This window comes from Haemaphysalis longicornis, unplaced genomic scaffold (assembly GCF_048455015.1).
Source record: "Haemaphysalis longicornis isolate Haplotype H1 unplaced genomic scaffold, Haemaphysalis longicornis Haplotype H1 scaffold_1, whole genome shotgun sequence".
In the NCBI taxonomy this organism is placed as follows: Eukaryota; Metazoa; Arthropoda; class Arachnida; order Ixodida; family Ixodidae; genus Haemaphysalis; species Haemaphysalis longicornis.
In genome coordinates, this window is record NW_027526203.1 from 377,120,710 (window position 1) to 377,139,527 (window position 18,818).

Sequence of the window (18,818 nt, forward strand, 5' to 3'; positions counted from 1 at the left end):
TCGTCTTCGTGGTCGGAGGAGGGGCATCGTCCCACTACGGCGGACAGTCGCATTACGGCTAAGAGTGCATTACGGCTGAACGTCGCAACACGGCGGAGAGTCTCACTACGGCTGAAAGTGCATTTCGGCTGAACGTCGCAACACGGCGGAGAGTCTCACTACGGCTAAATGTGCGTTACGGCTGAACGTCGCAACACGGCGGAGAGTCTCACTACGGCTAAATGTGCTTTACGGCTGAACGTCGCAACACGGCGGAGAGTCTCACTACGGCTAAATGTGCGTTACGGCTGAACGTCGCAACACGGCGGAAAGGGGACCCTTTCAGCCGATCAGCCGTTCAAATGATCTGCTGCTAGTTGCGTTCAGCATTGTCGCAGCTGGGTGTTACGGGCAAGAGCCTGCATTTATATTTCGACGTGTCTTTCCCGCATTTTCATTGTTTTCTGGGACTTGTTTTATTTTTTGTTTGTTAATTAATAGCATCTCCAACGTATATCTTCCACGTTTTTGCATTAAAAACAGTAGCCACTATGCCATCAACCCTAACCCCGCGCGCAATATCCCTTAGTTGTGTTCTTCAGTGTATTTAGATTGCTATTGTAAAATATACACATTGTGGCAGAAGCTGCCAAAGCCAGAAGCCGCCAACGCAAAAAAAAAAGCAGTCGTTGCACAAGACAGAATCATGCGCATTTTCCTGAATCGCCGACAAATGCCGGTCAAAGATTTCGTAAGAGCGATAAGATTGCCTGTAAGATTGTCTGTTTGAAAAATTGATTGATTGATTGATTGATTGATTGATTGATTGATTGATTGATTGATTGATTGATTGATTGATTGATTGATTGATTGATGGTTTTACGCGCCGATGCAACACAGGCGATGAAGCTCAAAATATCCCCAGTGAATTTCGTTTCCTTTTCCCGTCGCAAACCACAACCCCCAAGGCGCGCCATAGTGGAGGGCTCCGGATTAATTTTGACCACCTGGGGATCTTTAACGTTCGCCGAAATCTCGAACACACGGGCGTTTTGCTTTTTGCCTCTATCAGAAAAGTGGCCACAGCGGCCGGGAATCGAACCCGCGACATCGTGCTCAGTAGTGCAATGCCTTAGCCACTGAGCCACTGCGGCGGGTTGTTTGAAAGATTGACTGAAAGATTGAATGCTGTAAGGTTTTCTCTGTCCACTTTTCGTCCATCCTGCGCCATTTGTTAACCACTCATTTTGTTTTATTAAACCCAATTGATCTCATGCTCCGGTGTCATCTCCATAAGCTGCTTCGCATCTAAAAGCAAGTTTTAGGTACGTTAAGATAATTTCTTAAGAGGACGCAATAGTTGGAAGGAAAACAGGTCAGCCTTTAGCACTTGGATCAAGGCACAGCTATTTTGATGGCAGTTAAATACGGTGGTGCCATCTATATGCAGTATGCATTGAGGAATTAAAACAGAGAGGAAGATCATTTGTTAAATTAAAAGGAGCAATGGGCCCAAGATCAAGCCTTGTGGAACTCCTCTAGTAACTGTGACAGGGTATGATATTCCTGTAGAAATTAATGTCTGTTGCATGATTAGTAGACGGCTTCGTATCAAGTTATGGCAGGACCTGTTACCCCATAACGCTCAAGCAAAATGAAAAGAATGTCATGGTCCCTTTTGTCGAATGCTGCCGAGAACTCTAAGAAAACCCAGCAGCAGCGTCACAGCGGTCAATGAACGATTTAATTTTGTCTGTTTGGCACACAGTCATAATGTTAGTCCATAGGACAGCACGAAAACCTAACCGAGAAAGGGGGAGCAAGCGGATGTTTTTAAAATGGCGAAAAAGGCTGGTTTCAATTAGGTTTTTTTTTAAACCTTATCTGAGAAGAAAAGGATAGATTTGGGGCGATAATTATGCATAAACCCCGCGAGACCTTTTTTGAGTAAAGGAATATTGTTCGATACTTCAAATTCTTCTATAAATAATACGTATTTAAAAATTAAACGCGTATTTAGCCGTACCACTACTTCAGCCGTAAAAAATAAACACGCGAAATACGCAAGAAATAAAACAAGTGCCGGAAAACAATGAAAATGCGGGAAAGACACGCCGAAATATATATCCAGGCTCTTGCCCGTAACGCCCAGCTGCGACAATGCTGAACGCAACTAGCTGCAGATCATTTGAACGGCTGATCGGCTGAAAGGGTTGCCCTTCCGCCGTGTTGCGACGTTCAGCCGTAACGCACATTTAGCCGTAGTGAGACTCTCCGCCGTGTTGCGACGTTCAGCCGTAACGCACTTTTAGCCGTAGTGAGACTCTCCGCCGTGTTGCGACGTTCAGCCGTAACGCACTTTCAGCCGTAGTGAGACTCTCCGCCGTGTTGCGACGTTCAGCCGTAATGCACTTTCAGCCGTAGTGAGACTCTCCGCCGTGTTGCGACGTTCAGCCGTAATGCACTCTTAGCCGTAATGCGACTGTCCGCCGTAGTGAGATAGAACCGGAGGAGGCAGCGGGTCGAGGGATTGAACAGCAGTCTAAAAACACTGAAGAATACAACTAAGTGATATTGCGCGCGGGGTTTCATTTCATTTCATTTCATTTATTCGTCCTTAAGGGCCAGGAGGCATTACATTACATTACAGGGTTGATGCAGGGTTGAGGCATTACAGGGTTGATGATATAGTGGCTATTATTGTAATACAAAAACGTGGAATATATATATGCTTGAGAGCGATCAGTTAACAAACAAAAAATAAAACAAGTGCCCGAAAACAATTAAAATGCGGGAAAGACACCAGAGCTGTGCACGGGCCGAAAATTTGGGCCCGAGCCCAGCCCGGGCCCGGTGCTTATCGCAGTAGGCCCGGCCCGACCCGACGAAGGCCGACGGGCCGGCCCGGCCCGGCCCGGCTGCGTGTTTCCTATGACCCCAAATACCGTAGGGGCCCGCGCCTTATTGGGGCACGTTTGAAAGCGAAAACTACCTAAAGGCGGTAAAATGCATCGTAAGAGAAATAACAGGCAAAACCAACATTAAACGGGCAAAACAACCCCAATTAAACATAACAATCATGCACATATCCCTACCGCAGCTGTCCTTCGCTCAGCTACATACGAAAGAATTGAAACCGACATAAAGGTGACCGAACCGCCCAACCTAAAAAAAAAAAGATGAACCAAAAACCCCCACAACCCCCAACCACGGACAAATTCATGGTAATATTGAAAAATATTCAAGAAAAGTAGCCGAAACCGAAATGACCCAAAGCACTGAAAAGTAAAAAAAAAAAAAAAAAGAGCTGGAGCTCACCTAAAGGGAACAAAACCACCCGGCATTTTGTGTAGAATTTCATAATGTGCCTTAAATGCATTAAAACAAGCAATTAAAAATAGAATGGCACCTTGGGCATTTGAACCTGATTCTTGCGATTTATATCCAGAAATGGAACCAGGGGAAATGCCAGGGGACCAACCGGTTCGTGTTTGTTTAAACATGGTGTGTACTTGCTTTGTTGTTTCGTCCGTATACGTTTCCTTTTCTCAAGAGTATATAGGGCTGCCGGACTCGGTCCCTTCTTTTTATCGAGACGCAAAGTACACGCGTGCATTTATGCACATTTTATCGTTGCCGCTTCACTACGTTCTATACCCACTCATATCGCTTATCTATAAAGTTTCAATCATATTAAGTGTTGCTGTTTAGGCGGCTGTTGGCGCATTTAAACCACCCTACTCCCCTGTTGCGCTTTTCCTTTCGTCTTCGTCTGCCGGCCACGACGCCCGAGGGCACAGGCCACCTTCTACCACCAGCTACGCTTGCCACGATGTTTTCCCGCCGAAACAAAGAGCAAAACTAAAGTTGAAGTGTCACCTGTCTTTGACAGCTTCACTTTTGTTGGCTCAGAGAAGGAAACGCAACTCTGAACGCAACTGCTACAGAAAACAGATGGAGACGCAGGTTTCTCTAGCAGTGTTTGCAGTTCAAAGTATTCCATCTTGAAAATTTGTTTTCGCCCGAACTTAGAGGTTGAAACTAGTCACGCTGAATTGTCATTCGTTGTACTTCCCTATGCGGTGTGTCGCTGAGCCGCATGTGTTGCTCAGTTCATCCCAAGACATGCAGTTGCAGATCTCTCACACTTACCGGCTTGCCATACGCCCACATGTGCCTCAGGGCCTAACGATAAGTCCCGTGGAATGTAAAAAGAAACCTGACCCGTGCTTTTACCGCGTCAGCAACATGTAGTTTCTGTGATATCATAGAAAACCTAAGTATTGCTTCACTGTGCGTCAGGACGGCCCGGACCTTCCGAAGCATTTACATTTCGGCCCGAGTCCGGCCCGGGCCCGGGTGAAAAGTAAGTCGGGTGGCCCGAGCCCGGGCTTTCGGGTAAGCCCGAGCCCGTGCACACCTCTAAAAGACGCGTAAACATATATATGCAGGCTCTTGCACGTAACGCCCAGCTGCGACAATGCTGAACGAAACTAGCTGCCGATCATTTGAACGGCTGAACGGCTGAAACTGTCCCCCTTTCGCCTTGTTGCGCCGTTCAGCCGTAACACACTTTTCGCCGCAGTGAGACTTTCCGCGGTGTTGCGACGTTCGGTCGTAATGCACTCTTCGCCGTAGTGAGACTCTCCGCCGTGTTGCGACGCTCAGCCGTAATGCACTCTTCGCCGTAACGCGACTGTCCGCCGTAGTGGGGCGATGCCAGACGCGTCTATCCAGCCGATAATCCGACTATACTGCGTGAAGGGACCGCTTGGTCCCGCTTTACGCTGCAGGCTAAAAATCGCTTCACGCGCAGCCACCGAAATGACGCCGACATCACTGCACGGGTGAGGACGCTAACGACGGCTACTCGCACGCGCCTCGAATCTGGACCGGTGTCAAAAAAAGAAATTGTACACAAGTTCTAAGGCGTGAACTTAAGCTAGTTGGCACTGCTTCATTAGGACGATAAACGGGGCGTAGGCGTAGACGAGACGGCATTAGCGTTTGTGAATTCCTCTCTCGTCTTCGTCTACGCACTGTTTCTCGACAGAAATTTTGGGAATTGTACAGTGATGCGTAAGCATCCGTTCCAGCCGCTCTGCTCTATACACTGAGTCGCTTTTAAGCCGGCTTCATAACAGAGCACGAATGCACTGCTAGGTAACTGAGTCAAGCGTTCTTTTTTTTTTTTTTTCAATTATTTCTATCTATTCTGAAGGTACCAGTCTTGTACATCTGCGCTATTATAACTGTCACATATGCGAACTTGACCAATTATGCGTTTATTTTGCAAATATAAGGCGTCAGGCTAGAAGCGTCACGCCTCTTCATTTGGGTGCTACTCCGCAGAGGGCTTTCTCATGAAATGGATTATTACAATTCACAAATTTGTTTCGCTCCAATGTATGGAGAAAGAAACGGTTCGCATTGACAACGTCATGCATTAGCATCGAAAATTCATTTACTTGGTGGAATGAGCACCCACTCACAAAAAAGCCGTTCCTTTAGAACGTGAGCGTGCTTTCTGACCAGGTGTTTTTATTTATTTATTTATTTATTTATTTATAAAATACAGCAGGTCACAAAAAATGGCCCAAGCAGGAGTGGGAGGTGTTACAACGATAAGAATATAACCATTTACATAGCCGTACAGGTGTAGAGAAAAAAAACTGACAAATATAGAAAATATTCACAAGTAACATAAGTCACATTTCAAATTAATTTTCAAGAGATTTTAGTGCATTTCGAGACTCAAAAATATGGTGCAGCAGTTTGTTCCAATCCCACACATGCGGGCAACCGTAGCTGCATTGGGGAGTTCCGCGTTGTATTGCAACAGTCGAGCACAGCGCGCAGAACGTGTTTTTCCGGAAGCATACGGGGTGCCACCTTTAACCAACGATAAAACAGCGAGCCTCAGTAGCATGACGTCGTCGTGCCGCACGTGCCTCGACGTGTTGAATTGTGCGCACCTGTGCGCAGGCTTTGTTGTACAGCCAGCGCTTCCAACGGGCGGTTGTGGCGCAACCCAAGGTTGGGGGCGCAGCGGTCATGGGACTTGTAGCTACGCATAGATTCTTGCAATATACACTAGAGAGGAGCTGGCGCTAGCGTCTATGCGACTCATATCAAGGCCGTCTGTGTCGTCATGGGCCTCCATAGAAACGTTTTAGTGGCCGTATATTCGAACACAGTGCCATAAAAATGCAACGAATGGTGTGTCATTATATAAGTGGAAAATAAAACAGGCTGTGTTAAAGCTTAAAAAAATGGACGTAAAGCGTATTTTGGCGGAACGGTTGTGCCTACTATTCTCCAGACCAAGCTGGTGGCTAACAACGTTAAAATTTGGGAGGAAACTCAAATAATAAACTGTTTAAAAAGCTTGGAAATATTTTTGAGCATGCCTACGAAAACGTCGCCTTCGTAGTGAACCGGTGCACCGACCGTCAGGTACAGTTTAACAGAACTTGTTGCTGAGCGAGTTGGTTCATACTTGAAGAAATAAGAAAACGTCACGTAAAACAGTTAAACAGACAAGATAGGACAGGACGGGTGCAAGCGCCTGTATAAAAAACCGCTTAAGAATCCAATTGTCATACCGAGCCAAAGCCCGAAGCAGGGGTCTTCCCATAACCCCCCCCCCCCCCCCTACTACATGTATTCCCAGGTGTAGTTTCCTCTCTAGTATATTTACTAAGAAACCCTATGTATCTACGCCATAGTTTCATGCTAATATATACTAGAGGGAAATCTGTCACTGCAGTCGCGAGCGACCGTAAGCGGCGCCATTGCCGCTAGTGACGTTCCTCGCCTACTTGGCTTAGCTAGCCATGTGGCTTCTTTTTTGTCTCGAAGCCAAAATCAACAAAAAAGGGTAACATTTTTTTCCTTGTTCGTCGTGCATGAAGCTTACATAATCACTGACAAATTATTCTTTTTGGAGTCTAAATTTTAAAATAACAAAAAAATTAATAAACCTTATACAGTAATATTGTTGGTTTATTGCAGTCAGGGCCAACTTTTCAGCCTGTTCATGAGCCATGCCAAGGACAAGTGGAACGTGCCTGCCTGCCCGGCACATGACGGAACGCTCGCCGAAGCGCGGCTCCCCTAGACAGTGCCGCCAGATTTCCCTCTAGCATATATTAGTATGAAACTCTATGATCTACGCACGCCATATAGTTTGAAACTGCGACGCACGCAGTATGTGCTCCGTTCGCCTGCCCTGTAGGGTGTCTCGATGCACGCGCGTGTGCCCGTACGGCAGCGCTGGCATCCAGTCTCTCTGCTTGTACTTCATAGCCCGGAGGGAAAACGCGCGTATTTCGTTGCGATTTAAACCAGAAATGTACGGATCTTTACATTGTTGTTCGGCTTTCGGCTGCAATGTGTACAACTGGTCCGCTGGTGTAGCCCGTGCTACACAAAAATGAGCTCCCAGTCATTGCGCACTTAATAATGATTGCCGCATGCAGCTCTTTCCTGGACGAGCTTACCGTTACGATACCCACGAAAAAAATTTTGTCGTGTTTTTTTTTACTTTTTTTAAATTTCAGAAACCCTCAGTGCTGCGGTGAAAATGTTCACCAGCCAACTGAGCTATTTCGAGGGAGACCTTTCACGAATCGACATGAAGAAGTAAGCATCGTTTTGTTTGTTTACCACGACAGAGCACGCAAAACCCGCAATAGGAGGTGCAATACGAGCATTGGGTTAATACAGAATGAGTAAAAGGAAGGGCTACGCAGGCACGCGCGCACAGTGGACGGCACTCTCAATAGTGTTTGTCCACAGAACAGGGAGGATTCCGGGACTGCGCTACTATAGACGAGCGCCAAAGTTATGGAACTCGCAATGTTAACAAAAAAGAAAAAAAAAACTCGTTCTTGTCTAGCTGACGTTGTATCGACGCCGATCGTCGACTACCTTTTTGCGGCAATTACGAATAGTGAAATTAATGTGATGCATAGAAGTCTAACATGCTCCCCCTCCCTCCCCAACCTTATGTATAAGTTCGGTGTAAATGTTCTGGGGGGAACAAAGTTTATCCTATGTCAGCTTGACTGGGTTTCATTCTGGCAGGTTCTTCTCGGCAGCCTCGCCACTTGACAGGGTTCCGCGTTTTCGCTGTTTAGAAGTAATCCTTGAAATAAGTGCTCTTTGGTACCTGATATCAATACCTGAAAGAACTTGGTGTTCATTGGGGCTTGTTGTGAAGTGACCCATCATTTTACACGTTTACCAAGTAACACAGCTCCGTTCCAACTCTTTCGGGAGCAAAAGCAATTAGTGCTTACTGAATAAAGTGGGCATGTGTATTGACGGTGATTTCTCTCATGTAAGCGCCTTCCTTAAAGGGGCCATGCAGACAAAATACAAGAATTGTTTTATTCCAAAGATGTCGTGTTATAGTGCCACCAGCGCTTGTCCGGCAGCAAATGATGACGTATTCACTGAGAAATTAATCAATTTAGGTTTAATTCTCCCGCCAAACGGTGTTTTCGTGACGTCTGCTATGAAGTCACAAAGGCGGGTATTCAAACGAACTTCCAGAGCATCATTTAGGCTATGCAGCCTTGCTTACCGCGATTCCTCCCAGATGGCGCTATAATACTTAGCCGCGTAAGCCGCGGACCGTTGCCCGCCGTTGCTTTGTTTTTTACCGTATTTGCATCTGGCTTGTTTTTGTTACTGTAGAAAGTAACCATTTCGCGAAACATTAGGGATCCTCGACACACAGGGTCGCGTAAACCAATGTCGCTTACTCTAATCGGCCAGTGTCATGTGAGACACCTCCAAAGCAGCGGACTGCTGTGCAGCTAAAACTAGGGTGCCTGGATGTTCCTCCTCGCCGCCCCTGGGCGAGGAGGAACATACAGGCACCCTAGCTAAAACAAGCATAGTGCGCCCACTACCAACTGAAGTGCACATCGGTACTTCAATGTTTATACGCGTACTTTCGTAACTTTCATTGTTTACCCCACCATTCTTACTGCTGTAAAATAAATATGCATTACTTGCAGAACTAATAGCTCGTTCGACAAGCTTATAAGCCGTGCCTAATTTGCGTTTGCTTTTGCCGGCCTCACCCAATCGCAGAGCTGGGCACACATGACATCATACGTTCTGTTGCGGGAAATAAGCTAGAGGGTCGTATGGCCATTTCCTTTCTTCCTAATTATATAGCTTATTTGAGCGAAGTGTCCGTTAAGTGGTGCCAGCACGATTCTAACGAGTCAATCTTTTTAATGAATCAAACTTGTGTTTTGTCTGCATGGCCCCTTTAAAGGAGCCATGAAGAGAAAATGCAAGTTGGTTTTATTCGAAAGATTTCGTGTTTTATAGTGCCCCCGGCGCTTGTCCGGATACAAACGGTGCTTTATTCACTGAGAAATTAAACAATTTAGGTTAAAATTTTGATTTTCCCGCTCAATCGTGCGTTTTCGTGGTCCCAAGTGACATCACTGGAACCGACCGCTCTGCAGCCTAGAGTACCTTCATTCACGCATCCGCCGTACAGGGTAGAGACACGTATACGCTGGCGCCGCCATTTTCGGTTGTTCGCTCGCCGCCGAAGCAAGTCATTGTGTCAAAACCGCGCTAAAATTATCGCCGCAACGCGGTTTACTGAAGAAGTTTGAATCATATTGCCTGTTTCGCGTTGCTAGGTCTCGTGGGAAACGAAAAGAATAACGCGTTGAGCCCGTTGGCCCAATCGCGGCGGCACGGGACCGTTCAAAGGTTGTCTCCACCCTGTACAGCGGTGTTGGTTTGTTCCCGCGTTTCTTTACGTTCCGTAACCTAGATGGCGCCACCATACCGTGGCAAGCCTTTGGTTTGTTTTTGCCCGCATTTAAACCTGGCTTGTTCTTGTTCTGGGAGAAAATATTCGTTCCCTGAAACAGTGCTCGCTCGACAAATGGGGTCACGTAAGACACCGTTGCTTGCGTCAATCGTCCAGTGTCGTCTGAGACAACCCCAAGCCTCGTAGTGCTGTGCAGCTAAACCAAGCATGCTGTGCGCAGTACGAACAGCAGAACGCATCAGTACTTCTATGTTTACATGTGCTTTCGTAACTTCCACTGTTTGTCCCATCATTCTTATTGCTTTGTAAAGAATGTGCCCTAAATTTAAGCGCAAATCGCTCGTTCGTCTAGTTTGTAAGTTCTGCCTAATTTGCGTCTGCTTCTGCCAGCCTCCGCCAATCGCAGAGCTTAGCTCATGTGACGACATAGGTTCTGTTGCGGGAATTGAGCTGGTGGGTCGCATGACCATTCCCGTTTTTCCTAATTATGTAGCTTATTTGAGCGAAGTTTACGTTAAAAGTGGTGTCAGTATGATTCTAACGAGACAATCTTTTGAATGAACCAAACTTGTGTTTTCTCTTCATGGCTCCTTTAAGGCCCCTGCTAGGTTACGCACGCTCGTCCTGAGGCGGGGAAGTTGAGAAAATCAAGGGAAGCAGATTGCTTTTTGCGTTGCCGTGCGAATATGCTGCGAATATTCTCAAAATTTCTGTTTCAAAAATGGGAGGTCATGCAAACCTCACGATTGGCGAAAATTATCCGCTTAAGTGTTTCTTTTTTTATTATTATCTCCGTAGTTCCTGCTTTTGTTACTTTTGCTTTCTAGTTCAACACGGTACCAAAATCTTCGAGCAAACTAGAATACGACTGGCCCAAAGCTTGGGTTTTTCCTCTTCATATAGACGTCTCAGATTAGAAGCTTTTCGATTTTCACTGATTTTGATAAAAACCGGCTCACAGGTTGCCTTTCGGTGCCTGTCGGTCAGTGCGGTAACCACAGTATCGTACACTTAACTGCACGTCCCTGGGTCCAGCTGCACCCCGATGGCGTAATCCGAAACATCTAATCCTACTGTTCAAGATGTTACACTACGTAGTACCGCTATATATTCGTATGGCCGTGAGCATACTATCCTGTCTCTTTACGTTTTATGTTGCTGTATATGCTCACCTAAAGGAGTGGGCTCATCCGTGTGGCAAGAGAGCGTAGAAGCGATCTTGAATGAATATTGCTGTTTTTGCTTGGACTCGGCAGCACATATACGGAGCTGCTGCCAAGCGCCCAAGCCCTTTTGTTTCTATCCGCACCAACTCCTTCAAAAGAGGGATTAACCCTGTCATTTCTGTTCTAATTGCAGAGAGACATACACGAAAATCTCCAGTGCTTATTAGGATTAAATTTTCTTGATATCTGCTGTGCAGGGATCCGCTAAATTCTGGCTTAACTTTTCCTTTTCTGGGGACTACTCGAACGGGACATGCCCACATCTTTTTTTGTAATGTTTCGATAAGGAGTTAAGTTGCTTAATGGCGTTATTTCTGTTCCAAGTCCACTGGAGGTTCGACGATACAACGACAAGATGATGGCTGTGGAGCGCTGCTTCATTCAGGAGGCCGGCAAAAAAATGGGCCCGGCAAAATTGAGGTAAGCGCGAGAATCGCCGCAGCTGCTAAGTTTCGTACTTGCTGAAACTTTCAGCACCAAGCACCTTTTTTTGTGTGTGTGTGCTCGCTCTCCATTTGGTTTTAACGAAAGCGTACTTGGTGCAGGAACGTCGTGTACGGCCCGTCCGACACTGACCATGAGAAGTTGGTGGCCTACCCGGCGCTTCGAGATGCGCTCGAAGACTGCCGGGCAACCGTACCGGGAGGAGACCGACTGCCTCTCCAGTCGGAACTGAAGCGCCAAATTTCCCTGGCGGTGTACGCTCTCATGCAGGCGGTGCGCTTCATGGAACACGACGGCCTCATCTGAGCTCCGGCAATAAACATCGGCGGCTTTCTTCCTGCCTTGTTTGCCTCACTGCGACTGCTTGTCCCTAGCCGAATACCTAGGAGCAAGGACGAGAAGGGGCTCGGCCGCGGGCGCCGGCACGAGTGATGGTACGGCGGTCACCTCCGTGGGCTCGTGACGCTTTACATTTCGATTCGTTGATTCGATTGCGGGGTCTCCGGTCGTCTACGATCCGCCACCGCAAGCCAGCCGAGGCGGTACGTGGCTTCGCGACGTGCGTGCACCCTTTGTAAGACGCTACGTCAGGCGAGCCCACGTAGCGGACCCCTTGACGGTTGTAAGGTGCAGGCTGAATTCAAGGCGAGCTATGCACGGGCACCATGAACGCTCTCTCCGCGGCTGCAGCAGACAGACCCCATCGGAGTTTCATCGGGCTATGACCGCCAAATCTTAGACCCCTTCGCCCAAAAATAGCCATCTCACAATTTTGGGTACCATCAGATAAACCCCCCCGCACCCCCCCCACCACCACACACACACACACACACACACACACACACGCACAAAAGTGACTACCATGTTAATGGTGGCATTAAATGCGCTTTCCATTGCCTAATATCGTTTCCTATATAAAAAAACATGGGTATAGTTACACTTCTGACAACCCATTCTTACGTGCTTTTGATTCGATACTAGCATAGGTAAACCTCTTAAATTTACTGGGGCGACATTTTAAAGAGAAGAGAAGAATTTGCGCTACAAAAATGCCAGCGCTCATTTTTCACCTTTAACCTCGATGCAAGCAGTTTACAAATGTTCTCCTTTAGATATTAACGTGAGATGCGTGTCCTAGTGCGTTGTAATGCGGGGGCACGTTTAGGTGAGAACAGATGCTTGCAAAAGCAATCTGGCTGCAGCAATTTTATGCGAATTAGCATTCAATAAAATCAAATTTAAATTTATACGTAGATGTATTCACAAATGGTGCCTCAAGCGAACAGGTTGACTTGGGCAAGTGAAACGCTCAGCTGCGAGTGCAAAACCGCACGTTGCACTGAAGTCCAAAAGTGCAGTAATATAGTGTGAGCGCAGTATGGTTGACTTGTGTAGCCACGATGCCACGGGTAGCAGCTTTAGGCAAACATATCACTCGGCCCTTCCACTAGTGCGGATCGTTGGACTTAACAAAACTTGTTAAGCTAGTTGGTTCATAGGGCGCTAAACGGACGTAGACGGAGGCACGAAATACACAGGTTGGCGCTTGTATGTCTTTCATGTCTCCTAGGAGGCGCAACTGCCCCCGTACCATTACACCCAGCCCCTAAATATCTTTGACAATTGTAAAAAAATTAAAAATGCTGAGGTTTTAAGCGTCTACCCAACATTTTGACTATGACGCACCCCGTAGTAGGAGGGGGATCTTCATCGTGCGCCGAAGTCTATACACACGGGCGTGTTCGTTTTTGATTTATTGATCAGAAAAGGTCTACCAACAGGCGCAAATTTGCCACCCCACGGCTCGAGCACTGCACTGGAACGCCCTGCGAAACGGCAACGGCAGTCGCCCCCCCCCCCCCCTCCCCTCCCCTCCGCCCCTTCGCACCATCGCAAAAAAATTCCCTGATCAATCACGGCCGCCTGCAGCCGTTACAGCCCAGGCACTCCTGGACCAAGAAGCCCTTCCATGGCCCTGCAGCCGGGACTAGCAACAAAAAAAAACTAGTACTAGTCCAAATAATGTTTACTGCTCCTCCTCCACAGTGATGGAATATAGTTGGCTAGGAGAAATCTGTGAAACCACCTAAGCCTTCCTGAAACTTCCAGACGTTTACCCGTTATAGCACACTCACACCTCATACCAATGAACCCTCCTACTGTCGATCCCCGCACCCACATACTAAGAGCACAACTCTCGGTGAATACCCGTCTTGCACGAGCAGTTCAGAGTTAAGTCTGTTCCACACGTCAGCCCAGCCCACCAATGCGGGGTCTTAGGGAACAGATATCCAGCTTGTAGACTTCACGCTACCGAATGGGTGTACTTTATTTGGAAGGGGTGACTCAAGGCCCCGGGTGGGGTAAGCGGTAAAGGAAGTGGGAGTGTACAGTGCCTCCCGGGGGTACTTGTGAAAGTCCACGTGGACATGACAATCTTTTTGGTGCTCCCGGCCCTGGAGGAGGCGATGCCGACTCTTGGAGGGTCTTGATGTCCGGCTGAAGATGGGCTCTTCGCTCTGCCGCGAGCCCTGAGCACTCCCAAAGCATGTTGTGCATTGTGGGCCTCGCTGGCGCGTGACACGAAGAGATCACCATGGGGGTCCGTGGGGTTCTCGGGGAGGGGGGGGGGGGGGGCGGGGGGTCCCTCAGCTGTCTTCAGCGGGGTACGTATGCCCGCCCTTTCGCGAGCAAGTCTCCCGTAAGAGCAGCCCCTGTTCTCATTTTGTGTACCAGTACTTGCCCTTGCCCCCCACCCCCCTGGAGAGTCCTCTTGGCAGTGACCTTGGGCCATGGTTGCGATGGATCGGAGCGGATACTTGCTTCGTCGCTAGGCCACGCGTGAGAGGCCTCATTTTCGACGCCGTCCGCGTGTCCCGAGGGGTAATTCGCTTCGCTGTACGAAGTCTCTTCACAGTCGTCTTGATGAGATAGCTGGTGGAGCCGACGACTGGGGTGCCGCCGAATCATGCCACCGTCTCTCTGCTGCCGGTATATATGATATGGGTCCGGCCCCAGTGTTCCTCCGCCCGGTAGTGCAGTGCTCTTGGAAACGGTGTACCGCTTCAACTCGCATCGCACTGCGTTCGGTGTGGTGTCGAATCGAAACGTCCACCTTGCCCGCGCTGGCCCATCTGCACAAGCAACGATAGCGCGGTTGGTAGTCGCACTGAGGGCGGCGTCCACGAATATTGCACCTTCTTGCAGGTCCGCTCTCGCGGTGGCTGCGGCGCGCTCCTTTCTGCGGTGGTCCTTCCTACATACCCTAGACATGGGTTTTGGGGGTGCGGACAAGCTTGCCCTCTTAAAGGGATATTGGATTCGGCGGTGGCAAAATCGACGATTCGTCGCTCGCCGTGCCGTTAATGAGACGCTGCGTATGTACCCAGGCTTTGGTGGTAGACCGTCTCGCTGCGTGCCATTTGTACCACTCCTCTACGATGTGGTGTAGCGGAGGAAGCCTCGCAAGCCGACAGAGCTCCTTGATTCTGGTGTGCCTAGGCCGACCCGTGATAGCTCGCAACTCGCAGTGCCGCGTTTCGAGCCGCGTGCGCTAGAAACGGACCGTGTGCGCTAGAAGCAGACCGCCCCATAGCATGCCTTCCATGTAAGCATCGCCTGGGTCAGCGTACGATATCCTGCGTCGCCGCACCGCCACAGCGGCTACCCATTCGTCGGATATGGAGCTGCTGCCACCACGGCACCTTCAGCTGTCGGACCCACTCGTCGGCTCCGTCCTGTTCGTGCAGCGGCACCCCCAGGATCCGGATCCAACGGGACACAGCCCGCCGGATGAGCCGACCGCATAGTCCGATGTCGAGGTTATCCCTGATCTGCTCCGCACCGTCTAGAACAACGTCTTTTCTGAAGAAGTGCGCATGGCTGAAGCCGTGAACCGCCGTTCAATGGTGTCCAGTCCACGCTGCACAAGCTGCAGTGGCCGGCCTTTACGTCGGTCGATCAATCAGTCCAAATCGTGATATTGCCACGAAGCCAAGGACGACGCAGTTGTCTTGAAGGAGAAACAAGTTTATTGGAGCGAACTTGTGCTCCCCTAACGACTCAAAAGAATACAGGGGCGGCGAAGCAGCGGTCAACAAAGTGACTTGCGTCGGCGAGCGTCGCAGAATCGAATTCCGAGGCGTCTACTCTGCAGGCTTTTTATCTTTCGGCGCGAGTGTTTCTGGAACCGTCGATCCACATCCAGAACATTGTAGGTCACAGGGGATTATTCTGGGCTAGCGACGTTAGGGTGAAACAGTTTGCTTATCTGAATGTGATAGCCCGTGCGGCATAAAAATAAAGAATGGAAGACGCGCTTTGCTTGGAACGCAGATAACACAGCCGGGCGTGGCCCGGCAATAAAGACAATAAATAAGCAAGTCCATACATGGTTCGCGGCAATGATCGTTCACGTATACTGTGTGCTTCAAGTGTTTGATCGACCCCCTGCGGCACCCCAACTACACCGGTGAAGGTCTGCGCTTGGTGGTTGTCGGTGCTTCTAGCAATGTCCGGTCTTTTAAGTGCTATGCACTTCTTAAGCGACCCTGAACCTGCGTCCACCGGCGATGTCCGCGCACGTGGAGATGGGCGCGCGCAGCCTGGCCGCTGACATAGCACATACCCACGTGGGGGATTGGCCAGGAATCTCCTCGTCTTCCTTGGCAACGGGGGGAGATGGGCGCGCGCTGCCTGGCCGCTGACATGGCACATACCCACGTGGGGGATTGGCCAAGAATCGGGCGTGAGAAGGGCTAATGCACCTGCTTAAAGGAGTACTGACACGAAATTTCAAAGCTGAGATCCGCTCTAGCAATCAAGTACAACGACAACACAAATAGGTGTCTGTGAATAAATGCATCTTTCTTTCTTTGTAGTTGTGTGTGTGTGTGTGATCTCTCTTTCGCGAACATTACCGAACCGCGCAAATTCAACTCGTGCATTCGCACTTTCACATTCTTCCCCTCGGGGAAATGCGGGGAATTTTTAGGAATTCCTTCACAAAATTGGTGACGCTTGGGCCAGCACCACACTCGCGAAATACTTTCACTATTCGGGCATAGCTGAGCCAGTCAATGGCCTTCTTGGGGTCTACGTAATCTGAAGGCATCTGCCGTTCGTTTGGAGGAAGAAGAGCAAGAATCGAAGCGTTGGCCCGAACACATGCGCGAATGGGTACAAAAAAAAAAAAAAAACGGAAACCTGCTGGCACCGCCGTTACCGCCTCAGCTCGTGGAGTAGCGGCGAATCCCTTCCGGATGAACAGAAAATTGACCGCTTGGAACGCCGGCGTGAGCCAATATCACTTCTTAAAGGGACACTGAAGTGAATTTGTCAAGCTCCCGTTTTTGATTGCACTATAGACTCGCTCAAATTATTGTTTATCCGGTCGATAAGCCTGTAATTATTTTATAAAGCCCGAAATCAGAAAAACTACCATGCGCATTCTGCGGCGGCCGCACCAACTAAAGGCTGTGACGTCGGGAGGAGGTGCAACGTGATTGGACGATGTCCAAGATTAGCATTCAAACAAGTTTCGGTTTCGGTTCTGTAAAATAACATGCTTGACATCCGACGTTATCGTTGGATGGGCATTCTGGATATCTCAGTAATCAGAGTACCATATGCTTCTGCCATGTTGTCGGCTGTAATATGAGTCAGATAAACACGCCGCGGTGGCTCAGTGGCTAAGGCGTTGCGCTGCTGAGCACGAGGTCGCGGGTTCGATTCCCGGCCGCGGCGGCCGCTTTTCTGATGGAGGCGAAAAGCAAAAACGCCCGTGTGTACGAGATTTCGGCGCATGATAAAGATCCCCAGGTGGTCAAAATTAATCCGGAGCCCTCCACTACGGCGCGCCTCATCGCCTGCGTTGCGTCGGCGCGTTAAACCCCACAATCATACTACCAGCATGGCTTGGGATCGTAACAATCACTTGCCGAGGCGTACGCAGTGGATGAACGCCCTCCGCGTCACCGGAGACGCTCAAATGCCATGCTCTTTTTCCCCATCCTTGGAGCTTGCCTCACTCATGCCTGTATCGTAAAAAGCGTGTTCGCACCAGGCCAAGGGTCTGCTGATTCTGGCCTGTGCCCACTGCCCGCAAGCTGTCGGTGCTTATGGCAACAGCACGCAAACGAGAACTCGCTAGCGCGTCAGTGTCAGTCTACGCGCGTTCTGCGAACTCGTTCGTGGATCAGTGGACGTTACGGACCAAAAATGGTGAGCTCAGTATAGAAAACATCGGCCGAAATAAAAAAAAACAACTTGCAAAAAAAATGTACCCTCGGGGATTCGAACTTGCGACTTGCAAAATAACATACACTCTTAAAAAATAGGTCGGCGCACTTACTAACAGAACACTAGCCAGTTACTTGTCCCAGTATTGACTAGGTACTTAGTTGCTTTTACTAACTGGGCATGCATGACCTAGTAAAAAGATACGCGTAACAATGTAGTTCTGCTGAGTGCGTAGCGCGACATAGACACATTCCTACCGCACATATCACACGTGGACAATAAACAACTGAATTGAGCAAGAAAGCCAACGGGATGAACGAGGAGAGCGAGTATCATATACTTAGTTACCTTAGAAATACTTCTGCTCTTCTTGCTTTTATAGCCAGCAGCGGAAAGTCCCCAAAGAGAGTCGGTGGGCCTGTCGTCAAAATCAAATATTTTAGCGATAATTTTAGAATTATGCATTTTAATGTGAGAATATACAAGACAGCATGTGGATTTGCAAAAACTTTTTAATCGTGATTTGGTGTGGAAAAAGAGCTGTAGTTATTATGTTCAATAATTCATAGAATTTGTTACTTCAGTGAATGTATCAAACCAGCAGCAGTTACTAAGTGCACGGTCTCGGTTCCACACTTAGTGACAGGACCTACCTACCGTTCTGGGGGGTAGTAAACTCCGTAAGGAGTTAATAAATACAGCCGTTACTACCCTTTTACGAGCTTTTTTGTTAAGAGTGTACCTAACGCTTCAGACCACCCAACCACGGGCCAGCGCTGCCGCCGTTGAAAATATCAAGTATATAATATATAACCAGTTAACGCTTTTATTTAGTTATAGCACTTCAAGCAGCGTAGGTGACTATTTGCTGTATAGCGCTCGTGCAGTAAGCGTCCCCCAAATTTCCACAATATCTCACGTCTAGCAATTACATTTCTTATACGGAAAAGCGTTTGCAGATATGTATACTATATAGTCGTGCTGCTGACCGCTGTGCTTGTTCACCCAGCGCAAAAACGTGCTTCCTGCTCCCTAGTTTTACGCTGTGCGGTAAAAGTTTCAGCTGATTTTATTTCCTTAGTACCTACATTGACTTCGCTGGCTCTTCTCCCACCTTC

The 18,818-nt window shown here is 48.6% G+C and overlaps 1 protein-coding gene across 1 annotated transcript in view; it reads left to right on the top strand.

Moving 5' to 3' along the window:
- The window catches only part of LOC144155133 (glutamate carboxypeptidase 2-like), a 94,547-nt gene extending 82,746 nt beyond the window's left edge, over positions 1-11,801 (top strand). The window contains exons 15-17 of the mRNA XM_077686395.1: positions 7,542-7,623; positions 11,341-11,436; positions 11,562-11,801. Of these exons, the coding sequence (XP_077542521.1) occupies positions 7,542-7,623; positions 11,341-11,436; positions 11,562-11,766 (383 nt within the window). The 3' untranslated portion in view covers positions 11,767-11,801. The remainder of the gene's footprint in view (positions 1-7,541; positions 7,624-11,340; positions 11,437-11,561) is intronic.
- The last annotated feature ends 7,017 nt before the right edge of the window (positions 11,802-18,818 follow it).